General features: G+C 46.9%; 3 protein-coding genes across 6 annotated transcripts in view; all 3 read right to left on the bottom strand.

Moving 5' to 3' along the window:
* LOC133564395 (collagen alpha-3(VI) chain-like) overlaps positions 1–17,662 on the bottom strand; it is a 135,385-nt gene that overhangs the window by 71,393 nt on the left and 46,330 nt on the right. The window lies entirely within an intron of this gene.
* Positions 44–3,231, bottom strand: LOC133564392 (collagen alpha-3(VI) chain-like). Its single transcript, XM_061918653.1, has 3 exons — positions 2,557–3,231; positions 915–2,355; positions 44–713 (listed from the first exon to the last, which is right to left on the bottom strand). The coding sequence occupies exons 2-3, from the start codon at positions 1,585–1,587 to the stop codon at positions 94–96; spliced, it is 1,293 nt and encodes a 430-aa protein (XP_061774637.1). The 5' UTR covers positions 1,588–2,355; positions 2,557–3,231; the 3' UTR covers positions 44–93.
* Positions 3,326–4,841, bottom strand: LOC133564393 (collagen alpha-3(VI) chain-like). Its single transcript, XM_061918654.1, has 2 exons — positions 4,199–4,841; positions 3,326–3,997 (listed from the first exon to the last, which is right to left on the bottom strand). The coding sequence occupies exons 1-2, from the start codon at positions 4,716–4,718 to the stop codon at positions 3,378–3,380; spliced, it is 1,140 nt and encodes a 379-aa protein (XP_061774638.1). The 5' UTR covers positions 4,719–4,841; the 3' UTR covers positions 3,326–3,377.

Raw genomic sequence — 17,662 nt, 5'->3', positions numbered from 1 at the left:
TCCCAATCTCAGAAAAAATAAGCTTTGCGCTAGCTCAGTATCTTTGTCACTGAAGATATGGAAGATCGAATAACCTATCCGTGCATACTTATATCATGTGATTGTAAACGTACCAATGACTGGTGGTGATTCTGGGGTGACGTCAATCACCGCAGTATTCACGGAGGTCTGGAGCTGTTGCTGGATACTTGGTAGGTCAGAGAATTCAGTCACAGACAGAGCATAGCTGGTGTCGTGGGCTATCTTCTGCAGTTCCCTGCTATCGGAGCCCCGGGTTCCGATGGCAAAGATCAGCACTCCCAGCTGTTTGAGTTCAGCAGCTGATGCATCAACGCTGTCAAAAGACCTTCCACCGCTTAGCAAAATTAGGACCTGTGGAACTCCCTCAAGCCGCCTGCTCCCAGCAGAGGCTGTGAAGACATTATCCCTCAAGTACTGGAGAGCTGCTCCCGTGTTGAGGGGTCTTCCACCTTTGTGCCTCAGACCTCTGACAATATCAAGGATCTCGCCCTTTGTCGTGTATGTGTTCAGATAGAACTGGACAGCTGCGTCTCTGCTGTACTGAACTACTGAGACACGATCTCTGTTGTCGTCCACGTTAAGTGTCTCTACTACTCGTTGGACAAAGTCTCTCATAGCAGAAAATCCATTTCTTGTGGTGTCAGATCCATCCAACAAGAAAACAACATCTCTTCCTACTGCCTGTCCGTCCACTGTGGTACACAAAATGTGAGACGTATTAACTTGGTATGCCAACCTCTAAGAAGCCAAAGTCAAATTACATGCGCAATTTGCCTGTCTTTCTACTCTTAAGATCTGACAGGGACTTGCCCTAACCACATAACCTTCCGATACACTCCAATACCAGCCAACTTGTCATGCTGCCACGTGTTTGGGACGTTTGTTTGGCTTACCAGTCAATGTGGGTGTCCCGGGCACTGCCCTTAAGACTTTGCTCATTACAGAGGAAAGCTGATCTTGGACATTGGGAAGGTCAGTGAGCTCAGGCACGGACAGAGAATAGCTCGGACCATAAGAAATCTTCTGGAGTTCGTTGTTGTCAGAGCTCTGTGTTCCAATGGTGATTGTAAAGATGCCCCGCTGTTTGAGAGCGGATGCTGGGATGTCAATGCTGTCAGAAGACCTTCCGCCATTTAGCAGGATTAATATTTGTGGAACACCTTGTTGGTGCCTACTACCAGAGGAGTTTGTAAAGATGTTGTCTCTGACGTATTGGAGGGCAGACCCTGTATTGAGAGGTCTGCCTCCTCTGTGTCTGAGCCCTCTGACTGCATCCCCAATAGCATCTCTTGAGGTGTACGTGTTCAGATAGAACTGGACCTCTGCATCTCTGCTGTACTGGACCACAGAGACACGATCTCTGTTTGGTCCCACATTGAGTTTCTTTACCACTCTATCAACAAAATCACGCATGGCAGGGAAACCATTCCTTGTGCCATCTGAGCCATCAAGAAGGAACACAATATCTTTTTTGGCATCACTTTCAGCTGAAAGAAGACGAAAGAAAATATGGGAAAACGAACTTTGCAAAATGTTGAAAATGGCTGACCAAATGTGCTTTGACATCTTTTTAAGTTACGAGTGCTGCCTCTTTTAACTTCAAGCCCTATTCTAAGAGAAATCCCCATCTCAGAAAAAATAAGCTTTGCGCTAGCTCAGTATCTTTGTCACTGAAGATATGGAAGATCGAATAACCTATCCGTGCATACTTATATCATGTGATTGTAAACGTACCAATGACTGGTGGTGATTCTGGGGTGACGTCAATCACCGCAGTATTCACGGAGGTCTGGAGCTGTTGCTGGATACTTGGTAGGTCAGAGAATTCAGTCACAGACAGAGCATAGCTGGTGTCGTGGGCTATCTTCTGCAGTTCTCTGCTATCGGAGCCCCGGGTTCCGATGGCAAAGATCAGCACTCCCAGCTGTTTGAGTTCAGCAGCTGATGCATCAACGCTGTCAAAAGACCTTCCACCGCTTAGCAAAATTAGGACCTGTGGAACTCCCTCAAGCCGCCTGCTCCCAGCAGAGGCTGTGAAGACATTATCCCTCAAGTACTGGAGAGCTGCTCCCGTGTTGAGGGGTCTTCCACCTTTGTGCCTCAGACCTCTGACAATATCAAGGATCTCGCCCTTTGTCGTGTATGTGTTCAGATAGAACTGGACAGCTGCGTCTCTGCTGTACTGAACTACTGAGACACGATCTCTGTTGTCGTCCACGTTAAGTGTCTCTACTACTCGTTGGACAAAGTCTCTCATAGCAGAAAATCCATTTCTTGTGGTGTCAGATCCATCCAACAAGAAAACAACATCTCTTCCTACTGCCTGTCCGTCCACTGTGGTACACAAAATGTGAGACGTATTAACTTGGTATGCCAACCTCTAAGAAGCCAAAGTCAAATTACATGCGCAATTTGCCTGTCTTTCTACTCTTAAGATCTGACAGGGACTTGCCCTAACCACATAACCTTCCGATAAACTCCAATACCAGCCAACTTGTCATGCTGCCACGTGTTTGGGACGTTTGTTTGGCTTACCAGTCAATGTGGGTGTCCCGGGCACTGCCCTTAAGACTTTGCTCATTACAGAGGAAAGCTGATCTTGGACATTGGGAAGGTCAGTGAGCTCAGGCACGGACAGAGAATAGCTCGGACCATAAGAAATCTTCTGGAGTTCGTTGTTGTCAGAGCTCTGTGTTCCAATGGTGATTGTAAAGATGCCCCGCTGTTTGAGAGCGGATGCTGGGATGTCAATGCTGTCAGAAGACCTTCCGCCATTTAGCAGGATTAATATTTGTGGAACACCTTGTTGGTGCCTACTACCAGAGGAGTTTGTAAAGATGTTGTCTCTGACGTATTGGAGGGCAGACCCTGTATTGAGAGGTCTGCCTCCTCTGTGTCTGAGCCCTCTGACTGCATCCCCAATAGCATCTCTTGAGGTGTACGTGTTCAGATAGAACTGGACCTCTGCATCTCTGCTGTACTGGACCACAGAGACACGATCTCTGTTTGGTCCCACATTGAGTTTCTTTACCACTCTTTCGACAAAATCACGCATGGCAGGGAAACCATTCCTTGTGCCATCTGAGCCATCAAGAAGGAACACAATATCTTTTTTGGCATCACTTTCAGCTGAAAGAAGACGAAAGAAAATATGGGAAAACGAACTTTGCAAAATGTTGAAAATGGCTGACCAAATGTGCTTTGACATCTTTTTAAGTTACGAGTGCTGCCTCTTTTAACTTCAAGCCCTATTCTAAGAGAAATCCCAATCTCAGAAAAAATAAGCTTTGCGCTAGCTCAGTATCTTTGTCACTGAAGATATGGAAGATCGAATAACCTATCCGTGCATACTTATATCATGTGATTGTAAACGTACCAATGACTGGTGGTGATTCTGGGGTGACGTCAATCACCGCAGTATTCACGGAGGTCTGGAGCTGTTGCTGGATACTTGGTAGGTCAGAGAATTCAGTCACAGACAGAGCATAGCTGGTGTCGTGGGCTATCTTCTGCAGTTCCCTGCTATCGGAGCCCCGGGTTCCGATGGCAAAGATCAGCACTCCCAGCTGTTTGAGTTCAGCAGCTGATGCATCAACGCTGTCAAAAGACCTTCCACCGCTTAGCAAAATTAGGACCTGTGGAACTCCCTCAAGCCGCCTGCTCCCAGCAGAGGCTGTGAAGACATTATCCCTCAAGTACTGGAGAGCTGCTCCCGTGTTGAGGGGTCTTCCACCTTTGTGCCTCAGACCTCTGACAATATCAAGGATCTCGCCCTTTGTCGTGTATGTGTTCAGATAGAACTGGACAGCTGCGTCTCTGCTGTACTGAACTACTGAGACACGATCTCTGTTGTCGTCCACGTTAAGTGTCTCTACTACTCGTTGGACAAAGTCTCTCATAGCAGAAAATCCATTTCTTGTGGTGTCAGATCCATCCAACAAGAAAACAACATCTCTTCCTACTGCCTGTCCGTCCACTGTGGTACACAAAATGTGAGACGTATTAACTTGGTATGCCAACCTCTAAGAAGCCAAAGTCAAATTACATGCGCAATTTGCCTGTCTTTCTACTCTTAAGATCTGACAGGGACTTGCCCTAACCACATAACCTTCCGATACACTCCAATACCAGCCAACTTGTCATGCTGCCACGTGTTTGGGACGTTTGTTTGGCTTACCAGTCAATGTGGGTGTCCCGGGCACTGCCCTTAAGACTTTGCTCATTACAGAGGAAAGCTGATCTTGGACATTGGGAAGGTCAGTGAGCTCAGGCACGGACAGAGAATAGCTCGGACCATAAGAAATCTTCTGGAGTTCGTTGTTGTCAGAGCTCTGTGTTCCAATGGTGATTGTAAAGATGCCCCGCTGTTTGAGAGCGGATGCTGGGATGTCAATGCTGTCAGAAGACCTTCCGCCATTTAGCAGGATTAATATTTGTGGAACACCTTGTTGGTGCCTACTACCAGAGGAGTTTGTAAAGATGTTGTCTCTGACGTATTGGAGGGCAGACCCTGTATTGAGAGGTCTGCCTCCTCTGTGTCTGAGCCCTCTGACTGCATCCCCAATAGCATCTCTTGAGGTGTACGTGTTCAGATAGAACTGGACCTCTGCATCTCTGCTGTACTGGACCACAGAGACACGATCTCTGTTTGGTCCCACATTGAGTTTCTTTACCACTCTTTCGACAAAATCACGCATGGCAGGGAAACCATTCCTTGTGCCATCTGAGCCATCAAGAAGGAACACAATATCTTTTTTGGCATCACTTTCAGCTGAAAGAAGACGAAAGAAAATATGGGAAAACGAACTTTGCAAAATGTTGAAAATGGCTGACCAAATGTGCTTTGACATCTTTTTAAGTTACGAGCGCTGCCTCTTTTAACTTCAAGCCCTATTCTAAGAGAAATCCCCATCTCAGAAAAAATAAGCTTTGCGCTAGCTCAGTATCTTTGTCACTGAAGATATGGAAGATCGAATAACCTATCCGTGCATACTTATATCATGTGATTGTAAACGTACCAATGACTGGTGGTGATTCTGGGGTGACGTCAATCACCGCAGTATTCACGGAGGTCTGGAGCTGTTGCTGGATACTTGGTAGGTCAGAGAATTCAGTCACAGACAGAGCATAGCTGGTGTCGTGGGCTATCTTCTGCAGTTCCCTGCTATCGGAGCCCCGGGTTCCGATGGCAAAGATCAGCACTCCCAGCTGTTTGAGTTCAGCAGCTGATGCATCAACGCTGTCAAAAGACCTTCCACCGCTTAGCAAAATTAGGACCTGTGGAACTCCCTCAAGCCGCCTGCTCCCGGCAGAAGCTGTGAAGACATTATCCCTCAAGTACTGGAGAGCTGCTCCCGTGTTGAGGGGTCTTCCACCTTTGTGCCTCAGACCTCTGACAATATCAAGGATCTCGCCCTTTGTCGTGTATGTGTTCAGATAGAACTGGACAGCTGCGTCTCTGCTGTACTGAACTACTGAGACACGATCTCTGTTGTCGTCCACGTTAAGTGTCTCTACTACTCGTTGGACAAAGTCTCTCATAGCTGAAAATCCATTTCTTGTGGTGTCAGATCCATCCAACAAGAAAACAACATCTCTTCCTACTGCCTGTCCGTCCACTGTGGTACACAAAATGTGAGACGTATTAACTTGGTATGCCAACCTCTAAGAAGCCAAAGTCAAATTACATGCGCAATTTGCCTGTCTTTCTACTCTTAAGATCTGACAGGGACTTGCCCTAACCACATAACCTTCCGATACACTCCAATACCAGCCAACTTGTCATGCTGCCACGTGTTTGGGATGTTTGTGTTGCTTACCAGTCACTGTGGGTGTCCCGGGCACTGCCCTTAAGACTCTGCTCATTACAGAGGAAAGCTGATCTTGGACATTGGGAAGGTCAGTGAGCTCAGGCACGGACAGAGAATAGCTCGGACCATAAGAAATCTTCTGCAGTTCGTTGTTGTCAGAGCTCTGTGTTCCAATGCTGATTGTAAAGATGCCCCGCTGTTTGAGAGCGGATGCTGGGATGTCAATGCTGTCAGAAGACCTTCCGCTATTTAGCAGGATTAAGATTTGTGGAACACCTTGTTGGTGCCTACTACCAGAGGAGTTTGTAAAGATGTTGTCTCTGACGTATTGGAGGGCAGACCCTGTATTGAGAGGTCTGCCTCCTCTGTGTCTGAGCCCTCTGACTGCATCCCCAATAGCATCTCTTGAGGTGTACGTGTTCAGATAGAACTGGACCTCTGCATCTCTGCTGTACTGGACCACAGAGACACGATCTCTGTTTGGTCCCACATTGAGTTTCTTTACCACTCTATCAACAAAATCACGCATGGCAGGGAAACCATTCCTTGTGCCATCTGAGCCATCAAGAAGGAACACAATATCTTTTTTGGCATCACTTTCAGCTGAAAGAAGACGAAAGAAAATATGGGATAACGAACTTTGCAAAATGTTGAAAATGGCTGACCAAATGTTCTTTGACATCTTTTTAAGTTACGAATGCTGCCTCTTTTAACTTCAAGCCCTATTCTAAGAGAAATCCCCATCTCAGAAAAAATAAGCTTTGCGCTAGCTCAGTATCTTTGTCACTGAAGATATGGAAGATCGAATAACCTATCCGTGCATACTTATATCATGTGATTGTAAACGTACCAATGACTGGTGGTGATTCTGGGGTGACGTCAATCACCGCAGTATTCACGGAGGTCTGGAGCTGTTGCTGGATACTTGGTAGGTCAGAGAATTCAGTCACAGACAGAGCATAGCTGGTGTCGTGGGCTATCTTCTGCAGTTCTCTGCTATCGGAGCCCCGGGTTCCGATGGCAAAGATCAGCACTCCCAGCTGTTTGAGTTCAGCAGCTGATGCATCAACGCTGTCAAAAGACCTTCCACCGCTTAGCAAAATTAGGACCTGTGGAACTCCCTCAAGCCGCCTGCTCCCGGCAGAGGCTGTGAAGACATTATCCCTCAAGTACTGGAGAGCTGCTCCCGTGTTGAGGGGTCTTCCACCTTTGTGCCTCAGACCTCTGACAATATCAAGGATCTCGCCCTTTGTCGTGTATGTGTTCAGATATAACTGGACAGCTGCGTCTCTGCTGTACTGAACTACTGAGACACGATCTCTGTTGTCATCCACGTTAAGTGTCTCTACTACTCGTTGGACAAAGTCTCTCATAGCTGAAAATCCATTTCTTGTGGTGTCAGATCCATCCAACAAGAAAACAACATCTCTTCCTACTGCCTGTCCGTCCACTGTGGTACACAAAAGGTGAGACGTATTAACTTGGTATGCCAACCTTTAAGAAGCCAAAGTCAAATTACATGCACAATTTGCCTGTCTTTCTACTCTTAAGATCTGACAGGGACTTGCCCTAACCACATAACCTTCCGATTCACTCCAATACCAGCCAACTTGTCATGCTGCCACGTTTTTGGGATGTTTGTTTGGCTTACCAGTCACTGTGGGTGTCCCGGGCACTGCCCTTAAGACTCTGCTCATTACAGAGGAAAGCTGATCTTGGACATTGGGAAGGTCAGTGAGTTCAGGCACGGACAGAGAATAGCTCGGACCATAAGAAATCTTCTGCAGTTCGTTGTTGTCAGAGCTCTGTGTTCCAATGCTGATTGTAAAGATGCCTCGCTGTTTGAGAGCGGATGCTGGGATGTCAATGCTGTCAGAAGACCTTCCGCCATTTAGCAGGATTAAGATTTGTGGAACACCTTGTTGGTGCCTACTACCAGAGGAGTTTGTAAAGATGTTGTCTCTGACGTATTGGAGGGCAGACCCTGTATTGAGAGGTCTGCCTCCTCTGTGTCTGAGCCCTCTGACTGCATCCCCAATAGCATCTCTTGAGGTGTACGTGTTCAGATAGAACTGGACCTCTGCATCTCTGCTGTACTGGACCACAGAGACACGATCTCTGTTTGGTCCCACATTGAGTTTCTTTACCACTCTTTCAACAAAATCACGCATGGCAGGGAAACCATTCCTTGTGCCATCTGAGCCATCAAGAAGGAACACAATATCTTTTTTGGCATCACTTTCAGCTGAAAGAAGACGAAAGAAAATATGGGATAACGAACTTTGCAAAATGTTGAAAATGGCTGACCAAATGTTCTTTGACATCTTTTTAAGTTACGAGTGCTGCCTCTTTTAACTTCAAGCCCTATTCTAAGAAAAATCCCCATCTCAGAAAAAATAAGCTTTGCGCTAGCTCAGTATCTTTGTCACTGAAGATATGGAAGATCGAATAACCTATCCGTGCATACTTATATCATGTGATTGTAAACGTACCAATGACTGGTGGTGATTCTGGGGTGACGTCAATCACCGCAGTATTCACGGAGGTCTGGAGCTGTTGCTGGATACTTGGTAGGTCAGAGAATTCAGTCACAGACAGAGCATAGCTGGTGTCGTGGGCTATCTTCTGCAGTTCTCTGCTATCGGATCCCCGGGTTCCGATGGCAAAGATCAGCACTCCCAGCTGTTTGAGTTCAGCAGCTGATGCATCAACGCTGTCAAAAGACCTTCCACCGCTTAGCAAAATTAGGACCTGTGGAACTCCCTCAAGCCGCCTGCTCCCGGCAGAGGCTGTGAAGACATTATCCCTCAAGTACTGGAGAGCTGCTCCCGTGTTGAGGGGTCTTCCACCTTTGTGCCTCAGACCTCTGACAATATCAAGGATCTCGCCCTTTGTCGTGTATGTGTTCAGATAGAACTGGACAGCTGCGTCTCTGCTGTACTGAACTACTGAGACACGATCTCTGTTGTCGTCCACGTTAAGTGTCTCTACTACTCGTTGGACAAAGTCTCTCATAGCAGAAAATCCATTTCTTGTGGTGTCAGATCCATCCAACAAGAAAACAACATCTCTTCCTACTGCCTGTCCGTCCACTGTGGTACACAAAATGTGAGACGTATTAACTTGGTATGCCAACCTCTAAGAAGCCAAAGTCAAATTACATGCGCAATTTGCCTGTCTTTCTACTCTTAAGATCTGACAGGGACTTGCCCTAACCACATAACCTTCCGGTACACTCCAATACCAGCCAACTTGTCATGCTGCTACGTTTTTGGGATGTTTGTTTGGCTTACCAGTCACTGTGGGTGTCCCGGGCACTGCCCTTAAGACTCTGCTCATTACAGAGGAAAGCTGATCTTGGACATTGGGAAGGTCAGTGAGCTCAGGCACGGACAGAGAATAGCTCGGACCATAAGAAATCTTCTGCAGTTCGTTGTTGTCAGAGCTCTGTGTTCCAATGCTGATTGTAAAGATGCCCCGCTGTTTGAGAGCGGATGCTGGGATGTCAATGCTGTCAGAAGACCTTCCGCCATTTAGCAGGATTAAGATTTGTGGAACACCTTGTTGGTGCCTACTACCAGAGGAGTTTGTAAAGATGTTGTCTCTGACGTATTGGAGGGCAGACCCTGTATTGAGAGGTCTGCCTCCTCTGTGTCTGAGCCCTCTGACTGCATCCCCAATAGCATCTCTTGAGGTGTACGTGTTCAGATAGAACTGGACCTCTGCATCTCTGCTGTACTGGACCACAGAGACACGATCTCTGTTTGGTCCCACATTGAGTTTCTTTACCACTCTTTCAACAAAATCACGCATGGCAGGGAAACCATTCCTTGTGCCATCTGAGCCATCAAGAAGGAACACAATATCTTTTTTGGCATCACTTTCAGCTGAAAGAAGACGAAAGAAAATATGGGAAAACGAACTTTGCAAAATGTTGAAAATGGCTGACCAAATGTGCTTTGACATCTTTTTAAGTTACGAGTGCTGCCTCTTTTAACTTCAAGCCCTATTCTAAGAGAAATCCCCATCTCAGAAAAAATAAGCTTTGCGCTAGCTCAGTATCTTTGTCACTGAAGATATGGAAGATCGAATAACCTATCCGTGCATACTTATATCATGTGATTGTAAACGTACCAATGACTGGTGGTGATTCTGGGGTGACGTCAATCACCGCAGTATTCACGGAGGTCTGGAGCTGTTGCTGGATACTTGGTAGGTCAGAGAATTCAGTCACAGACAGAGCATAGCTGGTGTCGTGGGCTATCTTCTGCAGTTCTCTGCTATCGGAGCCCCGGGTTCCGATGGCAAAGATCAGCACTCCCAGCTGTTTGAGTTCAGCAGCTGATGCATCAACGCTGTCAAAAGACCTTCCACCACTTAGCAAAATTAGGACCTGTGGAACTCCCTCAAGCCGCCTGCTCCCGGCAGAGGCTGTGAAGACATTATCCCTCAAGTACTGGAGAGCTGCTCCCGTGTTGAGGGGTCTTCCACCTTTGTGCCTCAGACCTCTGACAATATCAAGGATCTCGCCCTTTGTCGTGTATGTGTTCAGATAGAATTGGACAGCTGCGTCTCTGCTGTACTGAACTACTGAGACACGATCTCTGTTGTCGTCCACGTTAAGTGTCTCTACTACTCGTTGGACAAAGTCTCTCATAGCTGAAAATCCATTTCTTGTGGTGTCAGATCCATCCAACAAGAAAACAACATCTCTTCCTACTGCCTGTCCGTCCACTGTGGTACACAAAATGTGAGACGTATTAACTTGGTATGCCAACCTCTAAGAAGCCAAAGTCAAATTACATGCGCAATTTGCCTGTCTTTCTACTCTTAAGATCTGACAGGGACTTGCCCTAACCACATAACCTTCCGATACACTCCAATACCAGCCAACTTGTCATGCTGCCACGTGTTTGGGATGTTTGTGTGGCTTACCAGTCACTGTGGGTGTCCCGGGCACTGCCCTTAAGACTCTGCTCATTACAGAGGAAAGCTGATCTTGGACATTGGGAAGGTCAGTGAGCTCAGGCACGGACAGAGAATAGCTCGGACCATAAGAAATCTTCTGCAGTTCGTTGTTGTCAGAGCTCTGTGTTCCAATGCTGATTGTAAAGATGCCCCGCTGTTTGAGAGCGGATGCTGGGATGTCAATGCTGTCAGAAGACCTTCCGCCATTTAGCAGGATTAAGATTTGTGGGACGCCTTGTTGGTGCCTACTACCAGAGGAGTTTGTAAAGATGTTGTCTCTGACGTATTGGAGGGCAGACCCTGTATTGAGAGGTCTGCCTCCTCTGTGTCTGAGCCCTCTGACTGCATCCCCAATAGCATCTCTTGAGGTGTACGTGTTCAGATAGAACTGGACCTCTGCATCTCTGCTGTACTGGACCACAGAGACACGATCTCTGTTTGGTCCCACATTGAGTTTCTTTACCACTCTTTCAACAAAATCACGCATGGCAGGGAAACCATTCCTTGTGCCATCTGAGCCATCAAGAAGGAACACAATATCTTTTTTGGCATCACTTTCAGCTGAAAGAAGACGAAAGAAAATATGGGAAAACGAACTTTGCAAAATGTTGAAAATGGCTGACCAAATGTGCTTTGACATCTTTTTAAGTTACGAGTGCTGCCTCTTTTAACTTCAAGCCCTATTCTAAGAGAAATCCCCATCTCAGAAAAAAAAAAGCTTTGCGCTAGCTCAGTATCTTTGTCACTGAAGATATGGAAGATCGAATAACCTATCCGTGCATACTTATATCATGTGATTGTAAACGTACCAATGACTGGTGGTGATTCTGGGGTGACGTCAATCACCGCAGTATTCACGGAGGTCTGGAGCTGTTGCTGGATACTTGGTAGGTCAGAGAATTCAGTCACAGACAGAGCATAGCTGGTGTCGTGGGCTATCTTCTGCAGTTCTCTGCTATCGGAGCCCCGGGTTCCGATGGCAAATATCAGCACTCCCAGCTGTTTGAGTTCAGCAGCTGATGCATCAACGCTGTCAAAAGACCTTCCACCGCTTAGCAAAATTAGGACCTGTGGAAGTCCCTCAAGCCGCCTGCTCCCGGCAGAGGCTGTGAAGACATTATCTCTCAAGTACTGGAGAGCTGCTCCCGTGTTGAGGGGTCTTCCACCTTTGTGCCTCAGACCTCTGACAATATCAAGGATCTCGCCCTTTGTCGTGTATGTGTTCAGATAGAACTGGACAGCTGCGTCTCTGCTGTACTGAACTACTGAGACACGATCTCTGTTGTCGTCCACGTTAAGTGTCTCTACTACTCGTTGGACAAAGTCTCTCATAGCAGAAAATCCATTTCTTGTGGGGTCAGATCCATCCAACAAGAAAACAACATCTCTTCCTACTGCCTGTCCGTCCACTGTGGTACACAAAAGGTGAGACGTATTAACTTGGTATGCCAACCTCTAAGAAGCCAAAGTCAAATTACATGCGCAATTTGCCTGTCTTTTTACTCTTAAGATCTGACAGGGACTTGCCCTAACCACATAACCTTCCGATTCACTCCAATACCAGCCAACTTGTCATGCTGCCACGTTTTTGGGATGTTTGTTTGGCTTACCAGTCACTGTGGGTGTCCCGGGCACTGCCCTTAAGACTCTGCTCATTACAGAGGAAAGCTGATCTTGGACATTGGGAAGGTCAGTGAGCTCAGGCACGGACAGAGAATAGCTCGGACCATAAGAAATCTTCTGCAGTTCGTTGTTGTCAGAGCTCTGTGTTCCAATGCTGATTGTAAAGATGCCCCGCTGTTTGAGAGCGGATGCTGGGATGTCAATGCTGTCAGAAGACCTTCCGCCATTTAGCAGGATTAAGATTTGTGGAACACCTTGTTGGTGCCTACTACCAGAGGAGTTTGTAAAGATGTTGTCTCTGACGTATTGGAGGGCAGACCCTGTATTGAGAGGTCTGCCTCCTCTGTGTCTGAGCCCTCTGACTGCATCCCCAATAGCATCTCTTGAGGTGTACGTGTTCAGATAGAACTGGACCTCTGCATCTCTGCTGTACTGGACCACAGAGACACGATCTCTGTTTGGTCCCACATTGAGTTTCTTTACCACTCTATCAACAAAATCACGCATGGCAGGGAAACCATTCCTTGTGCCATCTGAGCCATCAAGAAGGAACACAATATCTTTTTTGGCATCACTTTCAGCTGAAAGAAGACGAAAGAAAATATGGGAAAACGAACTTTGCAAAATGTTGAAAATGGCTGACCAAATGTGCTTTGACATCTTTTTAAGTTACGAGTGCTGCCTCTTTTAACTTCAAGCCCTATTCTAAGAGAAATCCCCATCTCAGAAAAAATAAGCTTTGCGCTAGCTCAGTATCTTTGTCACTGAAGATATGGAAGATCGAATAACCTATCCGTGCATACTTATATCATGTGATTGTAAACGTACCAATGACTGGTGGTGATTCTGGGGTGACGTCAATCACCGCAGTATTCACGGATGTCTGGAGCTGTTGCTGGATACTTGGTAGGTCAGAGAATTCAGTCACAGACAGAGCATAGCTGGTGTCGTGGGCTATCTTCTGCAGTTCTCTGCTATCGGAGCCCCGGGTTCCGATGGCAAAGATCAGCACTCCCAGCTGTTTGAGTTCAGCAGCTGATGCATCAACGCTGTCAAAAGACCTTCCACCGCTTAGCAAAATTAGGACCTGTGGAACTCCCTCAAGCCGCCTGCTCCCGGCAGAGGCTGTGAAGACATTATCTCTCAAGTACTGGAGAGCTGCTCCCGTGTTGAGGGGTCTTCCACCTTTGTGCCTCAGACCTCTGACAATATCAAGGATCTCGCCCTTTGTCGTGTATGTGTTCAGATAGAACTGGACAGCTGCGTCTCTGCTGTACTGAACTACTGAGACACGATCTCTGTTGTCGTCCACGTTAAGTGTCTCTACTACTCGTTGGACAAAGTCTCTCATAGCAGAAAATCCATTTCTTGTGGGGTCAGATCCATCCAACAAGAAAACAACATCTCTTCCTACTGCCTGTCCGTCCACTGTGGTACACAAAAGGTGAGACGTATTAACTTGGTATGCCAACCTCTAAGAAGCCAAAGTCAAATTACATGCGCAATTTGCCTGTCTTTTTACTCTTAAGATCTGACAGGGACTTGCCCTAACCACATAACCTTCCGATTCACTCCAATACCAGCCAACTTGTCATGCTGCCACGTTTTTGGGATGTTTGTTTGGCTTACCAGTCACTGTGGGTGTCCCGGGCACTGCCCTTAAGACTCTGCTCATTACAGAGGAAAGCTGATCTTGGACATTGGGAAGGTCAGTGAGCTCAGGCACGGACAGAGAATAGCTCGGACCATAAGAAATCTTCTGCAGTTCGTTGTTGTCAGAGCTCTGTGTTCCAATGCTGATTGTAAAGATGCCCCGCTGTTTGAGAGCGGATGCTGGGATGTCAATGCTGTCAGAAGACCTTCCGCCATTTAGCAGGATTAAGATTTGTGGAACACCTTGTTGGTGCCTACTACCAGAGGAGTTTGTAAAGATGTTGTCTCTGACGTATTGGAGGGCAGACCCTGTATTGAGAGGTCTGCCTCCTCTGTGTCTGAGCCCTCTGACTGCATCCCCAATAGCATCTCTTGAGGTGTACGTGTTCAGATAGAACTGGACCTCTGCATCTCTGCTGTACTGGACCACAGAGACACGATCTCTGTTTGGTCCCACATTGAGTTTCTTTACCACTCTATCAACAAAATCACGCATGGCAGGGAAACCATTCCTTGTGCCATCTGAGCCATCAAGAAGGAACACAATATCTTTTTTGGCATCACTTTCAGCTGAAAGAAGACGAAAGAAAATATGGGAAAACGAACTTTGCAAAATGTTGAAAATGGCTGACCAAATGTGCTTTGACATCTTTTTAAGTTACGAGTGCTGCCTCTTTTAACTTCAAGCCCTATTCTAAGAGAAATCCCCATCTCAGAAAAAATAAGCTTTGCGCTAGCTCAGTATCTTTGTCACTGAAGATATGGAAGATCGAATAACCTATCCGTGCATACTTATATCATGTGATTGTAAACGTACCAATGACTGGTGGTGATTCTGGGGTGACGTCAATCACCGCAGTATTCACGGATGTCTGGAGCTGTTGCTGGATACTTGGTAGGTCAGAGAATTCAGTCACAGACAGAGCATAGCTGGTGTCGTGGGCTATCTTCTGCAGTTCTCTGCTATCGGAGCCCCGGGTTCCGATGGCAAAGATCAGCACTCCCAGCTGTTTGAGTTCAGCAGCTGATGCATCAACGCTGTCAAAAGACCTTCCACCGCTTAGCAAAATTAGGACCTGTGGAACTCCCTCAAGCCGCCTGCTCCCGGCAGAGGCTGTGAAGACATTATCCCTCAAGTACTGGAGAGCTGCTCCCGTGTTGAGAGGTCTTCCACCTTTGTGCCTCAGACCTCTGACAATATCAAGGATCTCGCCCTTTGTCGTGTATGTGTTCAGATAGAACTGGACAGCTGCGTCTCTGCTGTACTGAACTACTGAGACACGATCTCTGTTGTCGTCCACGTTAAGTGTCTCTACTACTCGTTGGACAAAGTCTCTCATAGCAGAAAATCCATTTCTTGTGGTGTCAGATCCATCCAACAAGAAAACAACATCTCTTCCTACTGCCTGTCCGTCCACTGTGGTACACAAAATGTGAGACGTATTAACTTGGTATGCCAACCTCTAAGAAGCCAAAGTCAAATTACATGCGCAATTTGCCTGTCTTTATACTCTTAAGATCTGACAGGGACTTGCCCTAACCACATAACCTTCCGATACACTCCAATACCAGCCAACTTGTCATGCTGCCACGTTTTTGGGATGTTTGTGTGGCTTACCAGTCACTGTGGGTGTCCCGGGCACTGCCCTTAAGACTCTGCTCATTACAGAGGAAAGCTGATCTTGGACATTGGGAAGGTCAGTGAGCTCAGGCACGGACAGAGAATAGCTCGGACCATAAGAAATCTTCTGGAGTTCGTTGTTGTCAGAGCTCTGTGTTCCAATGGTGATTGTAAAGATGCCCCGCTGTTTGAGAGCGGATGCTGGGATATCAATGCTGTCAGAAGACCTTCCGCCGTTTAGCAGGATTAAGATTTGTGGAACACCTTGTTGGTGCCTACTACCAGAGGAGTTTGTAAAGATGTTGTCTCTGACGTATTGGAGGGCAGACCCTGTATTGAGAGATCTTCCTCCTCTGTGTCTGAGCCCTCTGACTGCATCCCCAATAGCATCTCTTGAGGTGTACGTGTTCAGATAGAACTGGACCTCTGCATCTCTGCTGTACTGGACCACAGAGACACGATCTCTGTTTGGTCCCACATTGAGTTTCTTTACCACTCTTTCGACAAAATCACGCATGGCAGGCAAACCATTCCTTGTGCCATCTGAGCCATCAAGAAGGAACACAATATCTTTTTTGGCATCACTTTCAGCTGAAAGAAGACGAAAGAAAATATGGGAAAACGAACTTTGCAATATGTTGAAAATGGCTGACCAAATGTGCTTTGACATCTTTTTAAGTTACGAGTGCTGCCTCTTTTAACTTCAAGCCCTATTCTAAGAGAAATCCCCATCTCAGAAAAAATAAGCTTTGCGCTAGCTCAGTATCTTTGTCACTGAAGATATGGAAGATCGAATAACCTATCCGTGCATACTTATATCATGTGATTGTAATCGTACCAATGACTGGTGGTGATTCTGGGGTGATGTCAATCACCGCAGTATTCACGGAGGTCTGGAGCTGTTGCTGGATACTTGGTAGGTCAGAGAATTCAGTCACAGACAGAGCATAGCTGGTGTCGTGGGCTATCTTCTGCAGTTCTCTGCTATGGGAGCCCCGGGTTCCGATGGCAAAGATCAGCACTCCCAGCTGTTTGAGTTCAGCAGCTGATGCATCAACGCTGTCAAAAGACCTTCCACCGCTTAGCAAAATTAGGACCTGTGGAACTCCCTCAAACCGCCTGCTCCCGGCAGAGGCTGTGAAGACATTATCCCTCAAGTACTGGAGAGCTGCTCCCGTGTTGAGGGGTCTTCCACCTTTGTGCCTCAGACCTCTGACAATATCAAGGATCTCACCCTTTGTCGTGTATGTGTTCAGATAGAACTGGACAGCTGCGTCTCTGCTGTACTGAACTACTGAGACACGATCTCTGTTGTCGTCCACGTTAAGTGTCTCTACTACTCGTTGGACAAAGTCTCTCATAGCTGAAAATCCATTTCTTGTGGTGTCAGATCCATCCAACAAGAAAACAACATCTCTTCCTACTGCCTGTCCGTCCACTGTGGTACACAAAATGTGAGACGTATTAACTTGGTATGCCAACCTCTAAGAAGCCAAAGTCAAATTACATGCGCAATTTGCCTGTCTTTCTACTCTTAAGATCTGACAGGGACTTGCCCTAACCACATAACCTTCCGATACACTCCAATACCAGCCAACTTGTCATGCTGCCACGTGTTTGGGATGTTTGTGTGGCTTACCAGTCACTGTGGGTGTCCCGGGCACTGCCCTTAAGACTCTGCTCATTACAGAGGAAAGCTGATCTTGGACATTGGGAAGGTCAGTGAGCTCAGGCACGGACAGAGAATAGCTCGGACCATAAGAAATCTTCTGGAGTTCGTTGTTGTCAGAGCTCTGTGTTCCAATGGTGATTGTAAAGATGCCCCGCTGTTTGAGTGCGGATGCTGGGATGTCAATGCTGTCAGAAGACCTTCCGCCATTTAGCAGGATTAAGATTTGTGGAACACCTTGTTGGTGCCTACTACCAGAGGAGTTTGTAAAGATGTTGTCTCTGACGTATTGGAGGG

Source organism: Nerophis ophidion, linkage group LG13 (assembly GCF_033978795.1).
Source record: "Nerophis ophidion isolate RoL-2023_Sa linkage group LG13, RoL_Noph_v1.0, whole genome shotgun sequence".
NCBI classification, from domain to species: domain Eukaryota; kingdom Metazoa; phylum Chordata; class Actinopteri; order Syngnathiformes; family Syngnathidae; genus Nerophis; species Nerophis ophidion.
This window is presented reverse-complemented; position numbering and strand designations above follow the sequence as displayed.